Source organism: Anabas testudineus, chromosome 4 (genome assembly GCF_900324465.2).
Source record: "Anabas testudineus chromosome 4, fAnaTes1.2, whole genome shotgun sequence".
In the NCBI taxonomy this organism is placed as follows: Eukaryota; Metazoa; Chordata; class Actinopteri; order Anabantiformes; family Anabantidae; genus Anabas; species Anabas testudineus.
The window spans coordinates 14,021,468-14,044,514 of record NC_046613.1 but is presented as its reverse complement, the minus strand read 5'-3'; the positions used below and the strand labels follow the sequence as shown (position 1 = coordinate 14,044,514).

At 40.0% G+C, this 23,047-nt stretch overlaps 2 protein-coding genes across 2 annotated transcripts; both read left to right on the top strand.

The window, feature by feature from the left end:
* The first annotated feature begins 2,295 nt into the window (after positions 1–2,295).
* On the top strand, positions 2,296–11,049 carry LOC113152159 (vitellogenin-2-like). Its single transcript, XM_026345228.1, has 34 exons — positions 2,296–2,335; positions 2,599–2,619; positions 2,758–2,909; positions 3,017–3,268; positions 3,357–3,518; positions 3,611–3,759; positions 3,868–4,018; positions 4,101–4,258; positions 4,342–4,507; positions 4,597–4,722; positions 4,809–5,027; positions 5,121–5,338; positions 5,427–5,524; positions 5,628–5,752; positions 5,984–6,085; positions 6,173–6,292; positions 6,373–6,559; positions 6,644–6,737; positions 6,825–7,010; positions 7,097–7,247; positions 7,342–7,558; positions 7,652–8,178; positions 8,258–8,302; positions 8,388–8,453; positions 8,548–8,754; positions 8,846–8,988; positions 9,168–9,306; positions 9,423–9,552; positions 9,655–9,838; positions 9,925–10,019; positions 10,125–10,219; positions 10,322–10,487; positions 10,590–10,751; positions 10,844–11,049. The coding sequence occupies exons 1-34, from the start codon at positions 2,296–2,298 to the stop codon at positions 10,954–10,956; spliced, it is 5,166 nt and encodes a 1,721-aa protein (XP_026201013.1). The 3' UTR covers positions 10,957–11,049.
* A 2,929-nt stretch (positions 11,050–13,978) lies between these two features.
* LOC113152158 (vitellogenin-like) lies at positions 13,979–23,043 on the top strand. The gene is made up of 35 exons (XM_026345227.1): positions 13,979–14,018; positions 14,344–14,368; positions 14,704–14,735; positions 14,954–15,105; positions 15,194–15,445; positions 15,521–15,682; positions 15,768–15,916; positions 15,998–16,148; positions 16,259–16,416; positions 16,499–16,664; positions 16,741–16,866; positions 16,955–17,173; positions 17,262–17,479; positions 17,568–17,665; positions 17,738–17,862; positions 17,943–18,044; positions 18,150–18,269; positions 18,371–18,557; positions 18,653–18,746; positions 18,836–19,021; positions 19,120–19,261; positions 19,351–19,561; positions 19,646–20,271; positions 20,359–20,403; positions 20,495–20,575; positions 20,677–20,883; positions 20,969–21,111; positions 21,204–21,339; positions 21,434–21,557; positions 21,647–21,827; positions 21,920–22,014; positions 22,125–22,219; positions 22,319–22,484; positions 22,664–22,825; positions 22,925–23,043. The coding sequence occupies exons 1-35, from the start codon at positions 13,979–13,981 to the stop codon at positions 23,035–23,037; spliced, it is 5,289 nt and encodes a 1,762-aa protein (XP_026201012.1). The 3' UTR covers positions 23,038–23,043.
* The last annotated feature ends 4 nt before the right edge of the window (positions 23,044–23,047 follow it).

Genomic DNA, 23,047 nt, shown 5'->3' with positions numbered 1-23,047 from the left:
GCCCAGTGGACAAGTTTGTGGAAATGAAAATCAAGCTGAACCTGAATTTAGAGGTTAGAAACCCTGCTCAGCAACTCGCGAACAGGAGGAAGTGAAGATTGATTTTCAGACCAATCAGTGTGAACGTTGCTGAGAGGCTCAGTTTATAATACTCTGTGATGTAGGAGTGGGTGGTGTGGTTAAAATTTCCTTTTACTCAGTCTTTTAATGATCCCCAATCTAAATATGTTTCTTTTAGTTTTAAATGTACTGTAGAGTCCAACCAGACCAGACCAGTGTTCAGTCAGCGCATCTGTTTATTAGGCTACATGATCCTGTTAGTTTTTCTCTTTCTTGCATCTTAAATGTCTCTGTGAGCTGTTTAACAAGTGAATTTCAATAAAGTTAGATCTTATCTTATCTTATGTAGTGCATAACCACATTATTAGGCTCTTTTAAGACATGCAAAGTTTGCAAATGCAGCAGTAAGATCACATAAGATGACATTTTTAAGACCAATCACGATATGCAGGAACATCATCGCCTACACACTTCTACACTGATGACATACTGTACAGCATAATGTACATTACATTTAGCTTTTAATAGGGCATACTTTCTTTACTGAATCATTTCCTACATTTCATGAAGTGCACAAACTCTTTACTCAATCAAAATTACTTATTTTTTGAAAGTTATCTGCATGTGCAATGTACTTTTTATTTTTATGAGACTCTGCCTCTGCAAAATGTAAATAAATGTAGTGGAGTAAAAGAAAGGAAAAGTTGCACTTGCGGTATTGTATTGCAGTTTTTGAGTAAATGTACTTAAGTTACTCATTACTTCTACATTCTAGCTTTAGGATATTGTGCTAAGTGATGAACTCTGCCACAGATTGTTCAGCAAGTAGGTACAAAAGTAAAATGTCAGGTTAGTTTTGATGTAAACAGTGACAAAATTAGTTCACTAATCCAGACCATGTGGCAGCCCTCAGTGATGTCACCAATGCGATAAACATGCTTTACTACACATTTCACATTTAATATACATTTCCTTTTTTACAGTGAAGTGAAGGAAGTTCCTCTGTATGTACATAGTACATAGTCACCACATTTTCCTAGTTAATGATTTTCATGTTAAAATACCTTTATTTTCTTTTTATTTCTGCTATTTGTAGCTATAATTTTAATATATGTGTATAAGTCCAATAAATAAATGGTTACAACCCAAAAAGTCTTATTCTTCACTTTAACTAATGGGTTACATGATTATTAATGGAATAAATACAGTAAATATGTTGTAATAAATTTAGGCCTATAGCCTTTAATGATGACATAGAAACATACTGACTACACCATGCATAAGACAAATCATTAAGTCCTTATTGCACAGATGACATTACAAAACCTATTACTTCAAAATGCATATCTTGCTGTTATCCTAGTTTTAATTTTTGTTGCTGGACACTTGTGTGCACCTCATTCTGAATCAGTTTCATCTTATTATGTGGTGTTGCTGGGATGGTATAAGTCCTTGTTTTACACAGTACTGTTATCATGATAGAAAATTATTCTGGACATGATGTTGATAAAATATTATTTTTAATGTGCTGATTTGGAAGCACTGTGACAATGCAAGTTCAGCAAACATACGTTGGATTGTTCACTTTGGACAGTCAACAGTTCATGGACCATGTTGACAGAATTGTTGATAAAATTGCAGGTCAGGGCAGAATGACATCGAGATTGGAACCTCCACATGTTTATACAAATATAGCCTACTATATTGGCATGTTTGTAATATTTGTTTCCAGCGTGTCTTTGAATTTTCATAATTTAGGTAAGTTTATACCTGGAAAACTGTAAAAGTCGAATTATGACCATTTGTGAAATAAAAAGAAAATAAATAACATGTCAACATTTATTTCGTAAGGTGAAAATAATATAGAATAAGTGTTTATAAAAGGTGCATAAAAAATAATCCATGCACAATACTATAACATTTTATTAAAGCAGTACTGCATTTCATCTGTGGTAAACATCCTACATCAGTAGAAGGAATCATTGTATGTTGGACATGGTGCTGGCTGTGCCAGTAGTCAGGTTAAAACAACTTGTCACTTCTGTGACATTTTTCATTAGGTTTTTTTTTCTCCTCCACTCACACTGTTTGTCTAGTCTGAATGGTCAGGGCACAGTAACACCAATGACAATGACAACTGAAATTTGGTTAATGATACATTTCGATGGGCACATCATCAGCAAAATCTGGCTTTAAAAGGAGGCCTCTGGTGGTGGTCAGTCACATCCACCAGCCATGAGGGTGCTTGTGCTAGCTCTGACTGTGGCCCTTGCGGGTGAGTATGTCTTTATGCATTTAGTAACTAAATCAAACTTAAATTTAACTAGAAGTCAACTTTACTTTAAGACCAGGTTGGGATTTATTTCTTTAGTATTATGAAAGTTTTGGCAGTCGAATGCAGTTTGAAAAAAGTGAAGAAAACTGCTGGTTTATTTTACAAATTCACTGTTATAACAATGTTTATCACATTATTTATTCAACTTTTATTGTGTTCATTGAAATAATATATAATATAATAACATATTCTTTATTTTCTAGCGGGATCCCAGGTCAACTTTGGTAAGTTTTGTAACTTCACATTAAACATGCTATTATCCAACACTGTTTAAATGCTCAGTCTTTTAGAATTGATGTTTAAATGTGGAGATATTCTGAATTGCAATTCTAAATTTCTTTGATATTTCAATATTTTTGCAGCCCCAGATTTTGATATTGGAAAGACCTATGCATACAAATATGAAGCAATGCTCTTGGGAGGCTTGCCTGATGAGGGTCTGGCTCGGGCTGGAGTGAAAGTCCGAAGCAAAGTTCTTGTCAGTGCAGTAGCTGCCGGCACCTTCATAGCAAAGGTAAAGGCAATTTATCAGAGATGTTTGATAAATAACATCAGTGAGACATTTTTGTCCACTTATGTTCACATTTCATTCAATTCTATTTTCTGTCTTTTTCCTTGCAGCTTGCAGACCCTGAAATCTTTGAGTACAGTGGCATCTGGCCCAAAGATGCTTTCATCCCAGCCCCTAAGCTCACCTCAGCCCTGGCTGCTCAGCTCTTGACACCCATCAAGTTTGAATATGCTAACGGAGTTGTTGGTAAAGTGTTCGCACCGGCCGGCGTCTCTGCAACCGTGCTCAATATCTACAGGGGAATCCTCAACATCCTCCAGTTGAACATCAAGAAGACTCAAAATGTTTATGAGCTGCAGGAGGTAGAAATCACTAAATTCCAGATATGTACACCCACAGAATGCCACAACATTTAAACTGACAAACTGTATTTGAATTTTTATAAACTAGCCTGGAGCCCATGGTGTGTGCAAGACCCACTATATCATCAGTCAGGACGCAGGTGCTGACCGCATCTTTCTGACCAAGACCAAGGACCTGAACCATTGTCAGGAGAGAATCATTAAAGACATGGGATTGGCTTACACTGAGAAATGCACGGAGTGTCGGGCTGTAAGTGCAACTTTCCTGATCTTAGCCATCCACTACTGCAACATACTCCTAGATTGGGTGTAATAACACTGGGGGTCTGGTTGTCTCTGCAGAGAGGAAAAGCCATGAAGGGAGCCGCTGCCTTTAACTATGTCATGAAGCCGGCAGCTGCAGGTGCTATGCTGCTGGAAGCATCTGCAACAGAGATGATTCAGTTCTCTCCTTTCAACATCCTCAATGGAGCTGCCCAGATGGAGGCTAAGTATGTCACTGAAATTAAACAGAAGAGAGCGATAACACTATTACAAACACTATTCACGGCACAAAATGTCACACTGCAGATTAAATGAGTGCTTCTGCATATTTACAGACAATACCTGACATTCATTGAGATGGAGAAGGCCGCAGTGGAGCCCATCAGAGCTGAATATGTTCACCGTGGATCCCTTCAGTACGAGTTTGGCAGTGAGCTTCTCCAGACACCCATCCAGCTCCTGCGGATCAGCAATGCTCAAGCTCAGGTATGTTCCCTTGTAAGTAGATTTTTGATAGATCAAACTTGTAGCAACTCACTGTAAAGTAAAATGTTTTATTTTCCGTTAGATCGTTGAGACTTTGAACCACCTGGTGACCTTTAATGTGGCCAAAGCCCATGAAGATGCTCCTCTGAAGTTTATTGAGCTCATCCAGCTTCTGCGTGTGGCCAGCATTGATAGTATTGCGGCTCTCTGGGATCAGTTCAAAGCTAAACCTGATCACAGGTTAGACTATTAATTTAAATAAACAGAAGAGCCATGAAACAAAAATATATTATGATGAATAATAAAGCATTTTGCTCTCTTAGATACTGGATCCTAAATGCCATCCCAGCCATTGGTACTAATGCTGCTCTGAGACTCATCAAAGACAAGTTCATAGCTGGCGAGGTGACCGTTGCTGAAGCTGCTCAAGCTCTGATGGCAGCTGTGCACATGGTGACAGCCGACACCGACGCCATCAAGATTGCAGAGGTTAGTCCGCATTAAAAGTGGTTTTGTGTCTTTTCAACCACTTGAGAAGATGGTCATGTAATCAGTTATTTGTTTTTACCACTCCACAGCAACTGGCTATGCACAACAAAATCCAAGCAAACCCATTCCTGCGTGAGATTGTCATGTTGGGCTACGGCACCCTGGTTGCTAAATACTGTGCTGAGAACCCATCTTGCCCAGCTGAGTTTGTCAGGGTATGTCTTGTTTGTACATGTGTTTTTGAGCAACCAAAAATCTTGTTTTAGTTATAAAACTATTAATGCTTTTGTTTCTCCCACAGCCCATCCATGAACTTGCTGTACAGGCTCTTGCCAGAGGTGAATTTGACGAGGTTGTCGTCGCTCTCAAAGTTCTGGGTAATGCTGGACATCCTGCTAGTCTCAAGCCAATCATGAAGCTCCTGCCCTGCTTTGGCAGCGCTGCTGCTAATGTGCCACACAGAGTTCAAGTCGATGCTGTTTTGGCTCTGAGGAACATCGCTAAGAGAGAGCCCAGAATGGTGAGATGTGATCTTCTGATTGCTTCCATTAGTAAAGGTGAATTCATTTTATGAGCAGTTTGGTTTAAAACATTTATTATCTTTGTGATTTAGATCCAGGAAGTAGCTGTTCAGGTGTTCATGGACAGGGCTCTCCACCCTGAGCTCCGTATGGTTGCTGCCATCGTGCTGTTTGAGACTAAGCTGCCTATGGGTCTGGTGACGGCTGTTGCTGATGCCCTCTTGAAAGAAACAAATCTGCAGGTCGCAAGCTTTGTCTACTCTTATGTAAAGGCCATGACCAAGAACACCGCCCCTGACTTTGCTTCTGTGTAAGAACCAAAAGAATAGTCGCCTTTGAAATGTATTCAAAAATTCAAGCATGGTGGTCCTAAGCATATTTTTACGTTCCACTATCAGTGCTGCAGCCTGCAATGTTGCTGCGAAGATCCTCAGCCCCAAATTTGACAGACTGAGCTACCGCTTTAGCAGAGCTTTCTATTTTGATGCCTACTACAGTAAGAGGATAAGAAATACATTTTAAAATACATTCATTAAATTTAACATCACCACTTTCAGACAAACCTATGTGATTTGATGGTGCTCGTCTTCTCCCTGCAGACCCCTGGATGATGGGTGCTGCTGCCAGTGCCTTCTATGTTAATGACGCTGCAACTGTTATGCCAAAAGCCATGGTGGCCAAGGCCCGCACGTACCTGGCTGGAGCTTACGCTGATGTTTTGGAGGTATGATAATCATTTCTTTCAAAAGTATCTTATAACATGACTTCACTTGCCTCTCATTCTAATTGACAAATAAACAGTACGCTTTATCAAACAAGGAAATGTGGAATTAAAACAAACGTCAATGGCAGGAATCATTGGATTAGTACAAACAACAAACCGCAATTTTAATTTAAGAGATCAGAGAGAGATTTACAAATACGTACCCATCAAATGCTGTTTTTTCTTGTATAGATCGGAGCAAGAACTGAGGGAATCCAGGAAGCTATTCTGAAAATCCCAGCAGCTCCTGAGGATGCTGACAGGATCACCAGGATGAAACAAGTCATGAAGGCTGTACGTTTACTGTCTTCTTTATTTTCTAAAATGCTTCCTTTATTTTGTTAATAGACATAACAATACTTAATGTTCTGTTTTCTTTAGCTTTCTGATTGGAGGGCTCATCCTTCAAGTCAACCCCTGGCCTCTGTGTTCGTGAAATTATTTGGGCAGGAAATTGCATTTGCCAACTTCAACAAAGCCGTTATTGATCAGATTGTTGAGGTACGGCCTTTACTATGACTGCTATTGTAATGATACAGCGCTCCTAAGCTGGTGTCTTATAGGCTACTGTGTGTTCACAGATGGCCACTGGACCTGCAGTGCACACTTATGGCAAACATGCTTTGGATGCTCTGCTGTCTGGCGTCACAGCTCATTTTGCTAAACCAATGCTAGTTGCTGAGATCCGTCGCATCATCCCTACTGCTGTGGGTCTGCCAATGGAGCTGAGTTTCTATACTGCAGCGGTGGCTGCAGCATCTGTTGAAGGTAAGTGCTACAGGTGTAGCTAAAGTGAAATGAAATATTGATTCACAATGATATGAAATTAAATTCACCTGTTGTTTTTCTTAGCACAAGCCACTGTGACACCACCCGTGGCTGAGAACTTCCATCCTGCCCAACTTCTGAAGTCTGATATCAGCCTGAGGGCTGCAATTGCCCCAAGGTAAACTGACTTACTGAGATAGTCTTTAGCAAAAATAATAAATCATTCAGGGATATAATCCAACTTTGTTTTTACCATCACTTGCAGTGTTGCCTTGCACACCTATGCTGTTATGGGTGTGAATACTGCTTTCGTCCAGGCTGCCATGATCTCAAGAGCCAGAGTTCACACAATCGTTCCTGCAAAGATAGAAGCAAGATTTGATATTATGAAAGGCAACTTCAAGTTACAGTTCATTCCTGTTCAGGGCATCGACAAGATTGCATCTGTAAAGTATGTACCCTTCCTTGTCATTTTGTATGTGTTATTCAGTAACTCAATTTTGTTTTCCTCATACATTTGTTTACTTTGTCCATCAGTGTTGAGACTTTTGCTGTTGCAAGAAATGTGGAAGACCTTGCAGCTGCCAAAATCACACCAGTGATTCCAGCTGACGCTGCAGCACACGTGTCAAGGGCGGCCTTCTCTTCAAAGATTTCTAGAATGTCATCCTCTCTGGCTGGTGCCATGGTGAGTTTAATTCACCGACCACTTTTTCCAACCATTAACTGGAAACGCTACACTGTTCCAAAATGATGTGGTGATCTCTGTTGTGATTTTACAGTCACAATCATCTGAAATTCTTCCTGCTGATCTGCCGAGAAAAATTGCCAACAGACTGAGATCCTCCAAAGCATATGAAAGGAAAAAGTGTGCTGCATTTGAAACGTTTGGAATTAAGGCATGTGCTGACATTGAATCTCATAATGCCGCCTTCATCAGAGACTGCCCACTCTATGCCATAATCGGAAGACATGCTGTTTTGGTTGAGATTGCTCCAGGCAAGTAAAACACGTTGTATGCAATCAGTGATAAAGGTTATTTTGTAAAAGGTTCTTGAAAAGTGATGTAGCTATGTAATTATCTGATTGCAGCTGCTGGACCAGCCATCGGGAAGATTGAAATCGAGATTCAAGTTGGAGATAAAGCAGCAGAAAAGATTGTCAAAGTGATCAACTTCAGTCTGGAAGAGGAAATTCTCGAGGACAAGAATGTCCTGATGAAACTCAAGAAAATCCTGGTTCCTGGTCTGAAGAACCACACAGAATCTTTATACCGTTCCAGTAGCTCCAGTTCTCGAAGCTCTAGCTCCAGATCCAGCAGCCACTCTAGGTCATCCTCCTCTTCCGCATCATCAAAGTCTTCATCCAGCTCCTCTGCTCGCCGCAATACCAAGCTCCAAGTCAGCACTGTCACTGCCAACAGCAAGGCATCAAGGAGGTCAAGCAGCTCTTCCAGTGCTAATTCAAGAAGCTCCTCCAGCAGCTCCTCTAGCAGCTCCTCCAGCAGCTCTTCAAGCAGAAGCTCCTCCAGCAGCTCTTCAAGCAGAAGATCATCTTCCCGGTCGAGCAGCCGCTCTTCACGATCCAGCTCCTCCAGCTCTGCCAGTGCTGCCATCAAGGTGGGATAGAACTTCACCTCTCACGCTGTACGATCAAAATGTGTATACAGGAATTAATCAGCAAATTTTACTATTACAGGATGAAGTGTATGACATGAAGTTTACAAAGAACCACATCCACCAGGTAACTATCAATAATTGTGTTAAAATGGCACAGACACATGCTTGAACAGGCTAAAAGCATCTTTTCTGTGTGTGTGTTTGTGCAGCATGCCGTCTCCACAGCTCGTGCCAGCAAGAGCAGTGCCTACAGCTTCCAAGCCATTTACAATAAGGTATGTCATGGACAAAGCCATGTACCACCATGTTTTAAATGGAAAAAAAAGTAAAACACTAACATTAACTTCAATATCTGGTTTGCACTTTCAGGCCAAGTATCTCGCTAATACAGCCACTCCTGCTGTTACCATAATCATTCGTGCTGAGAGAGTTGACCACAAGGTTGAGGGATACCAGATTGCAGCTTACCTTGACAAAGCCACTGCCAGACTGCAGGTCATTGTAGCCAACCTTGCCGAGAGTGACCAATGGAGAATCTGTGCTGATGGAGTAATGCTGAGCTACCACAAGCTGATGGTAAAAACCTTCTGGCGACATGAACTGGGACAAACTTTATTACAAATGTACAAGATGCTTAAGATTTAACTCTGATTTACATTTCTCCTAGGCCAAGATTGCCTGGGGCATTGAATGTAAGCAATACTCGACCGAGATCACAGCTGAAACTGGCGCTGTGGGTCCAGAACCTGCACTGCGCCTGAAAATGACCTGGGATAAGCTTCCAAAGAGGATGCTACACTACGCTAAAGTGTAATTTCATGAACTAAGACACATAGTATATAAAAAATTTTCATTTGTGTGTGTGGCTGAAAAACATGCAGTGGAAATGTGGTTAGGGTTAGGAAATAATTTCTTCCCACCAGTGAAATAACACTTCATTTGACGTTCATTACAAACTTAAAATAACCTTAACCTTTATGTCTGTCTAGACTTTCTGAGTACTTGTACCACTTTGCTCAGCAAACCGGTGCATCCCTGGCAAAGCTTAAGAACGCTCGGAATCAGCTCAAGCTGACCATGGCTGTTGCTTCTGAGACAAGCTTGAATGTGGTGCTGAAGACACCAAGGGTATGATTTTATTTTTTATTTTTTTGCCAATTATGATTTACACATTGAAAATATCTGAATTACATTTTGTCTTGGGACTGTACACTTTCTCTTATCATTCTTATACAATATTACAGAGAACCATTTACAAACTTGGCGTGAGTCTCCCTGTTGCTCTGCCATTGGGAAACACTGCTGCTGAGCTTGAACAGTACCAGGACGACTGGGCTGGCAAGATCTCTTACATGTTTACCAAGGCTAATGCAGGTGAAAACATTTTGAACATTTTCAAATCTTCATAGCTGAAGATTCACACTGATCTAGAAGAAACAAAATCAATGTTTTCTTTTTTTTTCCTTTCCGCTCCAGCTGAGTGCAGTATGGTCAAAGACAAACTGATCACATTCAACAACAGGAAATACAAGAACGAGATGCCCCATTCTTGCTACCAGATTTTGGCTCAGGATTGCTCCCCAGAACTGAAATTCCTTGTTCTGCTGAGGAGGGATCAAACACAGGAACAGAATCAGATCACTGTGAAGATTGCAAACATGTGAGATCAACCAGTGTTTATATGTAATTTGTGGTGCTGTACAAGACAAAATACTAAAACATGTATTTCAAACATTTTGCAAACAGCGATGCTGACATGTATCCAAAGAACGGTGCTATCATGTTGAGGGTTAATGGAGTAGAAATCCCAATCAGCAACCTACCATATCAGCATCCCACAGGTTTCTTATATTTTATTGATTCAAATTTAACAGACATAATAAACCTACTCCATCTGTTGAAATTAAAAATAAATAAATATTTATAAACATTTGCATTTATATCAGGCCAAATCCAGATCAGACAGAGCAATGACGGCATCGCTCTCCATGCTCCCAACCACGGTCTTCAGGAGGTCTATTTAGATTTAAATGCTCTGAAGGTACGTTTTTGTGACTTTACTTTCCCAGTATTTATTTCATTAAATTGTGATGCAATTTAAACATTATTCCACAAATACTGATCTTTTTGAGCTTTTCCACAGGTTAGAGTTGCAGACTGGATGAGAGGACAGACTTGTGGGCTCTGTGGAAAGGCTAATGGGGAGATCATGCAGGAGTACCACACACCCAATAATCGCCTGACCAAGAACGCATCCAGCTACGCTCACTCTTGGGTTCTGCCTGCAAAAAGCTGCCGCGACACCTCTGGTGAACAATATTACAACTTGATTTTATCTGAGGACTAGCAGTGAGGCTAAATGTGAGGAATGTATATAACATTGGTAACATTCACTTTTTACCTTTTTCCAGAATGTTACATGAGGCTTGAGTCTGTGAAGCTGGAGAAGCAGATGATCCTCCATGGCAAGGAGTCCAAATGCTACTCTGTTGAGCCTGTACTGCGCTGCCTGCCCGGCTGCATGTCAGTGAGGACCACCTCTGTTACCGTCGGCTTCCATTGTGTACCTGCTGGTGAGTCTGAAATAAATCACAGCTACATCACAAAACTTAAAGACACTGCGTCTATCTCGAGTCTAACTGCTGTACTCTCCTCAATGTTGCAGATTCCAACTTGAACCGCTCCGAGGGTCTGAGCAACATCTTTGAGAAGAGCACTGACGTGACAGAAACAGCAGAAGCTCACCTCGCCTGTCGCTGCACCACTCAGTGTGCTTAATACCATTGTCATCAGTGAAATTATGTTTTATTTTCTGTTTCATGCAAGTATTCATAATTACTTTGTATGAACTGTAAACTTTAAATAAATTGGAGAAGCATGTGATGCAGTTGTTGTCTGAAATTCATTTTTAACTACAAAAAACACGGAAAAAACTGCAAACTCCCTTGTACCAAAGAATTATTATCCTATATACTTGTTATCACATATGACAATAAAGGATACCTAGTCATATTTTAAGAAGACAGACAACAATTTTAATGCAGTCTTGGTGTTAGAGTCCCAAAACTCCTAATCACAAAATTGTGAAGAGATAGTCTCAGTATTGTTACTGGCTGAGCTGAGCAATGAACTGAAGTATAGTAATGATATACACTGCTCTAATAAAATTAAATGAAATCTTTTTAATCTGAGTATAGCATCAAGTTCTGGGTCATTGGTTGAGTCAGTTAAGTAACAGAGAGGGTTGTTAATCAGTTATATCAGTTATAAAAATTAAGTGCTTGTTACATCTTTTAGCATGACCTGTTTGGTGGTGGGTCAGTAATGGGCCGGGAAGGCATATCAATGGAGGGACACACATCCCTCTACTGGCTAGACAACAGAACCCTGCGTGCCAGTAGGTATCGGGATGAAATGCTTGGACCCATTATCAGATCCTATACTGGTGAAGTGGTCTTGGGTTGCTCCTGGTGACAACAATGCCTGACCTGTCGAGAGTATGGAGGCAGTTCCTGGAGGATAAAGGAATAGATATCATGTACTGACCCCTAGACTGGTCTGACCTAAATTTAATAGAACACCTCTGGTACATTATGTTACAGTCAATCGAACACCACTAACTGTCTGGAAGCTCAGTGATATCCTGGTCTAAGGAGCCAGGACACTATCCATTGTCATATTAAGAGCATGAGCTAAAATTGTCAGGCTTGTAAAGCACATGTGGGCCACACAAACTGCTCGCTGAGGATAGCTTCATATTCAGATATTTATTTGTATCTCAGTTCAAGTCAGAAAAAAAGACATCAATATATGGCTGCATATGAGCTCAAAGAAGGAAATTTCTTATCCGACAGGTGTAACGTCATAGTTAAAGTATTTATACTGTATTAAAAATACAGATCCATAACCTGGTTAAAATCAAATCAGCCAAGGTCTCGCTCTACATACAAATTTAAAAACGAAGAATTTCTAACTAAAATGGTGAGTACTTGCCAAAGGTAGACAGCATCAGCAGCATGTGTGTTTGAGAGGATTTGATTATTGTTAGACATATTCACAGGTACAGTATGCAACACACAATTTCAATGTAAATGTAAATCTTACATGTTCTTTATTGTTGGCTAATGGTGATGCATGTGTCATTACCTAGTTTCGAGGCACTGTTTATTTAACTTGATTTGTAATCAGCATATTCCTAAATAAATCTGTGTAAAAGTAGAAGATGACATTTGCCAGTAAGACAATTTTCTGCAGCATGTTAATGTTAATAAAATGAAGGGGAGGTAGGTCCTAACTATCAGTGGGGGGAAACTATTTAACTGCAAAATTAGATGTGACTTAAAAAAAGGTTATCACAGAGAGAAGAAGAAAGATGTGGATGACTTAGGTGGAATGTATTTATTTTATTATTAAGATACTATACATACTGTACATAAATGTGTTATTAAAAGTTATTGTATATGAACAATTTGCTTTTCTATATTACTGTTATAATTATTATAATTGATAATTATATAATTATAATTAATAAATAAAACAACATAAAACATAAAAAATATATATATAAATATATATATATAACATTTTGCTGAAGGTATTCTATGCTTGAACTTCATAGCAGACCCCTAAAACATATATTGGACAACTTTAAACACTTAAGCACATGCAGCTTTATAATACAAAAACAACTGCTGGCTAACTAAGATATTTAATTCTTATTTTAAAATGATTTAAGGTGCGTTGGCTCCATTTATTGCAACTAGGTAAAAAAAATTTCACTCATGTTGAATGATCTCTAAGTGAGTGTATAAGTCGTGTACTTCACATGCTCCAAATTTTAGAGCATGTGAAATTTGAAATGATACTTCTACTTGTAGCGGAGTACTTTTTGTGGCAATTACTTGCAATTGTGAGTTTATTTCGAGTTCTGCCACATCTGTCCTCAAACTTCAGTGAGCATTTTTAGCAAATAGACACATCAATACTAACAAGCAGGAAATCACACTTTCTGTGTTTTTTGGGTTTTTTTTTTTTTTTTATTGTTTCAAGGCAACAATGGGGAAATAGTGAAAGGCGTCATTTAATAATGAAATGTCATGACATCAGTTGTCACGTTCACCAAAAGTGAGCAAACAGCCCCGGTTGCACTCTTACATGAACTTTGAAACTACATGTCAACAGTATGATGGCGAGATGCCACAGGCATTCACAGTAATTCAGTTCAATAAAATTCAATTAATTCAAATAAATATACATGCATATGCATATGAATTGTTGAGTTTTTTTCTTAAATGAAATTAAAAATAAATTATTATTAAATTTTTAAATGCTGTAAATCGTATGCATCTCGAGTAACATACAATAAGAAAAAAATTATATTAGAAAGCTGAAAAGGTTTTACTCCTTATGTCTTTCAACACTTTTGGAATATTCTATTCCTTTTACCTCTTCTATTTGTCTTGTAATAACTACAAATGTTCCAAAATTATGGCATAGTGTAAATATTTTAATGCATTTTTGTAAAATGAACTGTGAGACACAGTAAACATATTGAAACATTATACTTAGCTTTGGCTTGTTTGACAAGAACAAGGTCGGGTGACCCTAACTTTTCATTCACTAATACACACCCTGTCACGCTCCCAATCCAAACTCAAATTTGTTGAAACCTAAGAGGTGAAATAATCTAATCTAATGCCAGGTTTCAGCTATTTAAGGACATCCTTGTTGGACTTTGTCAGCACAAAATGTCCATTAAAAAGGGAGCCTGTCCCTGCAGACATTCACAACCTCATCAGCCATGAGAGCGGTTGTGCTTGCCCTAATCTTGGCCCTTTTGGGTGAGTACAATTTCTGCATTTGTGAAGATGTTTTACTTTCTAAATGCAGGTATGAGCACTATTTGAAAAACGACTGTAGTTTTGAAAGCTTTCTAAAAGTCTTTACTTTTATTTAAACGTAAGAAAGTATTTGATGTTCTCCTTGAAATAAAACTACCACCAAATGAATTACCAATATACCAGTTCACATTTAATTTAGAAAATTTATTTCATCATTATTTTACTTACTATTACTTTATTGGTCAAATCTTGAAATACCTTAAGATACGTAAAGAGAATTATGCTTTGATTGAGATGTAATTGAAATTACTTGTTTTCTTATCAGGCACCTGTAGCGAAAAAGGGTACAGGTATGTATGCCCCATGGCACAGTAACTGGTCTACATTGCTAGTGGTCCTGTTTTTTAAAAATGAAAGCTTCATATATTTTAATTTACTGCCTTATGTCATGTCATATTACATTTCTTTTAAATTTCTTAATGCAAAGATTTAGACATTTTGGAGGAACTTAAAAATGTCAAAAGTAAATCAAATGTGAAATACATTTGATTTATCTGAAAAGATAAAAAATAAATTGTCAACTACATCTGTACATTGTTATAATGATCCCACATAATAATAAATGATAAAAGCTTTAAAGCATTTAAAACATTAATGGCTTGATCTTTTATTCATGTCTTTTCAGTTTAATTTTAGAAGGTGAATCTCATAACATAGGTAAGTTTATCACATTAGTATGTATAGATGATAACATGATAATTATGTTACTGTATACCCTGTTTTTATTTTTCCAAACAATATATGATAGTCAGTTACCTCAGTGAACTATTGAAATAATAAAAATATCGATTTCATGATTTTCCATGCGTGTGATTATATAAATATAACAGGAGGTCAAGTGCAAAACCTTTCACTAAGTGCAACTGTCCCCACAGCTCCTGAATTTGCTGCTGGTAAGGCCTATGTGTACAAGTATGAAGCATTGCTTCTTGGTGGCCTGCCAGAGGAAGGTGTGGCAAAAGCTGGACTCAAAATCAGTAGCAAAGTTCTCATCAGTGCCGCAGCACAAAATGTATACATGCTGAAGGTAAAGCTCAAAATCACGTGCATGCAACCACCTTTTTTCGTTTAACAATGCAAAGTGCCCTGTAATAAATCATATTCTTAAAATGTAGCTTGTGGAACCTGAGCTCTATGAGCACAGTGGTGTCTGGGCGAAGGATCCTTTAATCCCAGCAGCAAAGCTGACTTCAGCCCTGGCAAATCAGCTCACGACCCCCATCAAGTTTGAGTATGTCGGTGGTGCTGTCGGAAAAATGTTTGCCCCTCAAGGAATCTCAACAATGGTGCTGAACATCTACAGAGGTATCCTGAATGTCCTTCAGCTCAACATCAAAAAGACACAGAATGTCTATGAGTTGCAAGAGGTTTGTCAAGACTTCTACAGTACTGCTTATAAATCCATTAAAGGAAGGTTGATTCTCAAGGTAATATCCTTTTAGGCCGGAGCTCAGGGTGTGTGCAAAACCATCTATGCTATCACTGAGGATGAAAAAGCTGAGCGCATCCTTTTGACAAAGACCAGGAATCTGAACCACTGTCAGGAGAAAATCATGAGGGACATAGGCACTGCATACTTTGAGAAATGTGCAAAGTGCCAGCAGGTAGGGTCAAACCCATTTCATGTCATGCATCTGTAAAAGTAGAAAATTCAGCTTGATCAATCAACTATGTGGTTCATCGGAACAGGATTCAAAGAACTTAAGAGGAGCTACAGCTTACAGCTACATTTTGAAGCCAGCTGCTAGTGGCACTCTGATCCAGGAGGCAACCGTCAATGAGCTGATCCAGTTCTCACCTTTCAGTGAGATGAACGGTGCAGCTCAGATGGAGACTAAGTATGTTGATACAACCTGAGCATGTTTTATGTGTGGATTTAACCAGCCTGCAGATTAATCATTGCTGCCATTACTTTCAAGGCAATCCTTGGTCTTCCTTGAAACACAAGTGACCAATATTGTACCCAGTGAGGCTGAGTATCTTCAACGCGGATCTCTTAAGTACGAGTTTTCCACCGAGCTTCTTCAGACACCCATTCAGCTCATCAAGATCAACAATGCACAGGCTCAGGTATCATCTCAAACTCATTTAAAAGATCAGTAAGGTCATGGAGAAAAACTTGTGTCTCAACTGTGTTTAATGACCTCTCCTTCATTGTGGTGTCATTCTTATGTTCTTAGATTGTGGAGACTCTGAATCATCTGGTTAGCTACAATGTGGAGAGGGTCTATGACAATGCACCCATGAAGTTTTTGGAGCTCATTCAGCTCCTCCGTGTAGCTCAATTTGAAGATTTAGAAATGCTCTGGAGCCTGAACAAAGCCAAACCTGCTTATAGGTGACTTTTAGAGTTTGAACTTTTGAGAAATATGTAAAAAAAAAATGTACACAGGGCCACTCACCCCATTTTCATCTTTTAGACAGTGGATCTTAGATGCCATCCCTGTTATTGGAACTCATGTTGCTTTGAGATTCATCAAGGACAAACTCCTGGCTGATGAACTGACTGTTGTTGAAGGAGCTCAGGCTTTGGTTACATCTGTTCATATGGTAACTGCAAACAATGAGGCCATCGAGCTGGTCAAGGTGGGTAAACCCTTAGTCAGTAACATTGTCAGTAATATGCATGTAGGTATGAAACACTTCTGTTTTTCTATTCTAGGCCCTGGCAGTCAACAGTAAAATACAGGAGAACGCAGTTCTGCGTGAGATTGTCCTCCTTGGCTACGGTACCATGATATCCAAACATTGTGCTGAGGAGGCTGTATGTCCTGCTGAACTTATAAAGGTAAATTAACCTTGTTCTTTTCATAGTACTCACCACCTCACAATATTATGAGAAAAGGGGATCTTAATTCAGCCATTTCCTCCCACAGCCTATCCAGGAACTTCTTGCAGAAGCAGTTGCTAAAGATGAGACTCAGGACATCATCTTGCTCCTCAAAGTTTTGGGTAATGCCGGTCATCCCAGCAGCCTTAAATCAATCACAAAGATCCTGCCTATTCATGGCACACCAGGTGCATCGCTGGCGACAAGTGTCCATGCTGTTGCCATCTTGGCCCTGAGAAACATTGCAAAGAAGGATCCTAGAATGGTGAACCCCCAGGACTAAAGAATATTTAAAATTATTCCAATTAATTTAAAAGAAGCCCATATTGAGTTTTCTTTCTCTTGAAAATTAGATCCAGGAATTGGCTCTTCAGCTCTACATAGATAAGGCTCTTCACTCAGAGCTCCGTATGCTTGCATGCATTGTGCTGTTTGAGACCAGACCCCCAATGGGTCTGGTGACAACTCTTGCCAATATTGTGAAGAGAGAGGACAATCTGCAGGTAGCAAGCTTCACTTACTCTCATATGAAGTCGCTGACCAGGAGCACTGCCATTATTCACGCGTCAGTGTAAGAGCGCTCTCTGATCCCTATTCATTCAAGTCTATTTACATGATCTGATCCATGTTTGTTCAGCTCTTTTGTCCTTTCCTCACAGTGCTGCAGCTTGCAACGTTGCTGTCAAAATCTTGAGCCCCAAGCTGGACAGACTGAGCTTACGTTTCAGCAAAGCAATCCACATGGACACCTATAACAGTAAGGCCAATGGCACATCTGGTTGATTTTTTGGTAGCATTAACTAACTGCATTTGATCAAACCTTTTTTAGGTCTCTTGATGCTTGGTGCCGCTGCCAGTGCTTTCTACATCAATGATGCTGCTACCATTCTTCCTAGATCTATTGTGGCTAAGACGAGTGCCTACCTTGTTGGAGCTACTGCTGATGTTCTGGAGGTAAAGGGAAAAGAGATCCTTGACAGGATATTCCATGAGTAACCTTGACGCTTGTTTTTTAATGTGTTGAATGTTTCCAGGTTGGAGTGAGAACTGAGGGACTTCAGGAGGCTCTACTGAAAAACTCTGCAGTTACAGACAGTGCTGACAGGATCACCAAGATGAAGCGTGTCATCAAGGCTGTAAGAAATACACCATTGTGTATCATATAAAAAGAATATCATACAAGGTCACATGGTGACATATAGTCGACAGTTAATAAGTCAGTAAGTTTCCTCTGTCCACAGCTCTCTGACTGGAGGTCTCTGCCCAACAGCAGTCCTCTGGCTTCTGTGTATGTCAAGTTTTTCGGACAAGAAATTGCCTTTGCCAACATAGACAAATCCTGGTTTGACCACGCTGTTGCGGTATGACTCAAACAACAGTCAACCTCTGGACCCATTTCATTAGGGATTGCTAGTAACAATTTTGTGGGACACAAAAGTCATGTTAATTTCTTTCCCTTCAGCTCACCGCTGAACCCTCTGTTCAAGCATTTGGTAAGAATGCTCTCGAGGCCCTGCTGGCTGGTGCTTCCTTCCACTATGCAAAGCCTGTGCTGGCTAGTGAGGTGCGACGCATCATGCCAACTGCTGCTGGACTTCCCATGGAGCTCAGTCTGTACACTGCTGGTGTGGCTGCCGCAGCTGTTCAAGGCAAGTATGAGCTAAATGACATCTACAGTTTAGCTTACAGGTCCCAGCTATACCAGTTATTTATGAAGTGACTAATGAGGTTTTTGTTTTCTTAGTCAAGGCCACCACAACACCAGCTCTGTCAGAAAACTTCCATCTCGCTCACCTTCTGAAGACAAACATACAGCTTGAGACTGAAATCAGACCAAGGTAGGTACAACATCTATTGCTAAAAATTTTAAATATTGTATGTTTGTATGTTACATAAAATGTAACATACAAATGTCATCTCCTTCTAGCATTGCTGTGAACACATATGCTGTGATGGGGGTAAACACAGCGCTCTTACAGGCTGCTCTGCTGTCAAAAGCTAAGCTCAACTCCATTCTGCCGGCCAAAATCTCTGCAAGACTTGACATCAACGAAGGCAACTTTAAGATCGAAGCTTTTCCTGTTTCCATGCCCGAAGAAATTGTAGCTGTACAGTAAGTTTCATATTTTTAAAACACTGTGTATCCCTAAAATTAACCAATAGGAAGTGGGTATATTTAACACCTACATTATTAAATTCTTGCTTCAACAGCGTTGAGACACTTGCTGTGGCAAGAAATGTTGAGGATCTTGCTGCTGCAAGAATTTCTCCCATCATTCCTGCCAAAGTTTGGCCACCTATGTCAAGGGAGCTTCTCACATCTAAGATTGCTTCTCGTGCTGATGATAGTTTGGTGAGTTTTAAACAAGCTGTAATGCACAACTGCAATAGTGCTTACACTAACTTACACTAATATAATTTATACTGTATATCTTTTAATAGCGAAGATCCTCCGAGATTATTTCCCCGGATGAGGCAGCAACCATTATAAAACCTAAAGCAGCTCAGTTTAAGAAGAAGTACAGTGTTAAAGCTGCTGCTATAGGACTGAAAGGCTGTGTCAAGATTGCCACTGAAAATGCGGCTTTCCTCAGAAACGTTGCCCTCTACAAACTGGCTGGAAGGCACTCGGTTGGTCTTTCTTTAAAAGCAAGTAAGTATTGAGAAAAGAACAGTTTCATAGACACAGTGAGCTTCAAACAAGCATTACAATGACATTATTTAATGATACTTTCAGTTGAAGGTGAAGCCGTTGAGAAACTAGAGCTGGAGATTCAAGTCGGACCAAAGGCAGCAGAGAAGCTCGTTAAGAAGATCTACCTGAGTGAAGAAGAAATCCCTGAGGGAAAACCAGTCTTGAGGAAGCTCAAGAAAATCCTTGCTCCTGGTCTGAAGAACAACACATTATCCTCCTCTTCTAGCTCCAGAAGCTCACATTCAAGCCTTTGTTCCAGGTCCTCTTCTGCTTCATCCAGCTGCTCATCTCATGGCAGCAACAAGGCCACTGATGTAGCTGCTGCAGCAAGCAGTAGAAGCAGCAGAAGCAGCAGCAGCAGAAGCAGTAGAAGCAGCAGCAGTAGAAGCAGCAGCAGTAGCAGCAGCAGCAGTAGCAGCAGCAGCAGTAGCAGTAGTAGCAGCAGCAGTAGCAGTAGTAGCAGTAGCAGTAGTAGCAGCAGCAGTAGCAGCAGTAGCAGCAGCAGCAGCAGTAGCAGCAGCAGCAGCAGTAGAAGCAGCAGTAGAAGCAGCAGACTCAGCTCCTCCAGATCTGTGAGCAGGTCTTCCAGGTCCAGTTCCGCATCCAGCCTTGCATCACTCTTCAGTGCTAGCTCAAGTTCCTCTCACTCCAGTGCTCGTCTCTCAAAGGTAAACACATCAAGACTGTTTATTGATGATATATTACGTGTATATTATTATAAATCTTGTATCTGACAAAAATATTTCTTGAAACAGCAATCCATTTATCGCCACAAGTTCCGGAGGAACCACAAGATGCAGGTACGCTCAGATAAAGCTTTATCACAAACAATTATACAGACTGATTGTGTTACAGCTGATGATCCTCAGCTTTCATACGATATTGTTGCAGGCTTTCACTTCTCCAGCCAGCCCAGCATCACTTTCCAAGAGCAGAAGCAGTGCCTCAAGCTTTGAGGCCATCTACAGTCAGGTAAATCTTGAAAGTACTGAAGAATAAAAAACTTCATATCTTCTCAGTGTGGGATTTGTTAGTGGTGTACTTTCACAAATTAGCCATAATTCACCCAACAGAACAAATTCCTTGGCGATAAAGCTGCTCCTGCTGCTGCCATCATTTTCCGTGCTGTCAGAGCTGACAACAAGCTGCAAGGATACCAACTGGCTGCATACTTGGACAAACCCACAGACAGAATTCAGATTATTCTGGCTGCCCTTGCTGCTGATAACAACTGGAAGCTCTGTGCGGATGGACTTTTGCTTAGCAAGCACAAAGTCACAGTAAGTCACTGGCTTGCATATATCGCAGATCCTAGACATAACAGGAAAAAGACGACCCCTTAAACTATCTGCCTTATCTCGATAGGCCAAAATTGCCTGGGGAGCAGAATGCAAACAGTACAACACAATGATCACAGGAGAGACTGGTCTTGTTGGTCAAAGCCCTGCAGCTCGTCTCAAAGTGGCCTGGAGTGTGCTACCATCTGCCCTTAAACACTGTGCAAAACTGTATGGAACTTCATATACGCTGTCTTTATGGTAGTCACATGCAATATTGACAATACTGCACAATGTTTGATATTTCTAAATTTTCTTTACAGGGTGTATGACTACATTCCTGCTTCTGTGCTGGCTGGCATGATTCAAGAAAAGGACAAGAACAGCCCCAAGCACTTCTCACTTACTGCAGTTGCACCATCTGACAGAACCCTTGACTTAATTTGTAAAACGCCTAAAGTATGACGAATCATATTATTCTCACAGAATTATATATAAATAAAATAAAAACAAATAATATAAATAATTTGATAATTTGTTAACTGTTCTACAGCGCACTGTCTATAAGCTGGGTTTGCGTCTTCCCATTGCTCTGCCGCTTGATGAAATCACTGGTCTCAACCCTTTTGATGACTTTGGTGATAGAGTCAACTACTTGTTTTCCAAGGCTGGTGCAGGTAATGTTGGACAATATTTAATAAAAAAATGTACTGGCTGTAAAATGTGACTGTGTGCTAAAGATAGGATCTATTTTATTTCTTCACAGCTGAATGTAGCTTTGCCAGTGACACACTGACCACATTCAATAACAGGAGATACAAGAATGAGATGCCCCTCTCTTGCTACCAGATCTTGGCTAAGGATTGCACCGATGAGATGAAATTCATGGTTCTGCTGAAGAAGGATCACACTGAGCAGAACCATATTAATGTGAAAATCGCTGACATGTGAGTGTTTATTACAAATTGGAAACAAACTGTGTTTTTTATGGTTGTCAAGTTGACAAAACTTAATACAATTTTGATTTCTGCAATTGCAGTGATATTGATCTGTACCCGAAGAACAATGGAGTGATTTTAAATGTTAATGGAATGGAAATACCCATTAACAACCTACCATATCAGCACCCCACAGGTTTCTATACACACTGCTCACATCATCAAAATGTTGTGCTGTTGTAGCAAGATGTAATCTATTGATCTATTTCTATTGCAGAAAATCTAAATATATATTTTTTCTTACAGCTAAAATTCAGATCAGACCAAAAGGTGATGGTATCTCCATGTATGCTCCGAGTCATGGTCTTCATGAGGTCTACTTTAACAAGAACTCATGGAAGGTAAATGCAACATTAATTATAGACAATTTAGGAATATATATGTACAGTATACATATATATATATACATAATGTTATATATGTGATTTTACAATGCAAAGGTCAAGGTTGTAGACTGGATGAAGGGACAGACCTGTGGACTCTGTGGGAAGTCTGATGGGGAAGTCAGACAAGAGTATCGTACACCCAACGGACGCTTGACTAAGGACGCAGTCAGTTATGCTCATTCCTGGGTTCTGCCAGCTGAGAGCTGCCGGGACACCACAGGTGAGACACAAAGTTCACTGTGGATTCATTCTCATATAAATGTCCCACGACCCTCAAACCCACTTTGATATAGGACAATAATTGAATTGAAATTCATACATACAGTTAAAGTACATCTGTAACTAATGGGACAATAGATTTCCATTGGAAACTCACTCATCTACACCCTCATCTCACAGAGTGCCGTATGAAGCTTGAATCAGTGCAGCTGGAGGAACAGGTTAACAACCACGGCCAGAAATCCAGATGCTTCTCTGTTGAGCCTGTGCTGCGCTGCCTGCCTGGCTGCTTCCCTGTGAAGACCACCAGTGTCACTGTTGGCTTCCACTGCCAACCTAATGGTGAGTCCATTAGAAATCACATGTAGTGTAAGAGATAGAAATTTAATCAGTGGAGAAATCACACATAATTTAATTGCTGTGCTTATGTCACCTCAACAGATTCTGGCCTGAATCACACGGAGAGTCTGAGCAGCATCTATGATAAAAGCATGGACCTGAGGATGAAAGCAGAAGCTCACTTAGCCTGCAGCTGTACTGCTCAGTGTGCTTAATAATACGTTG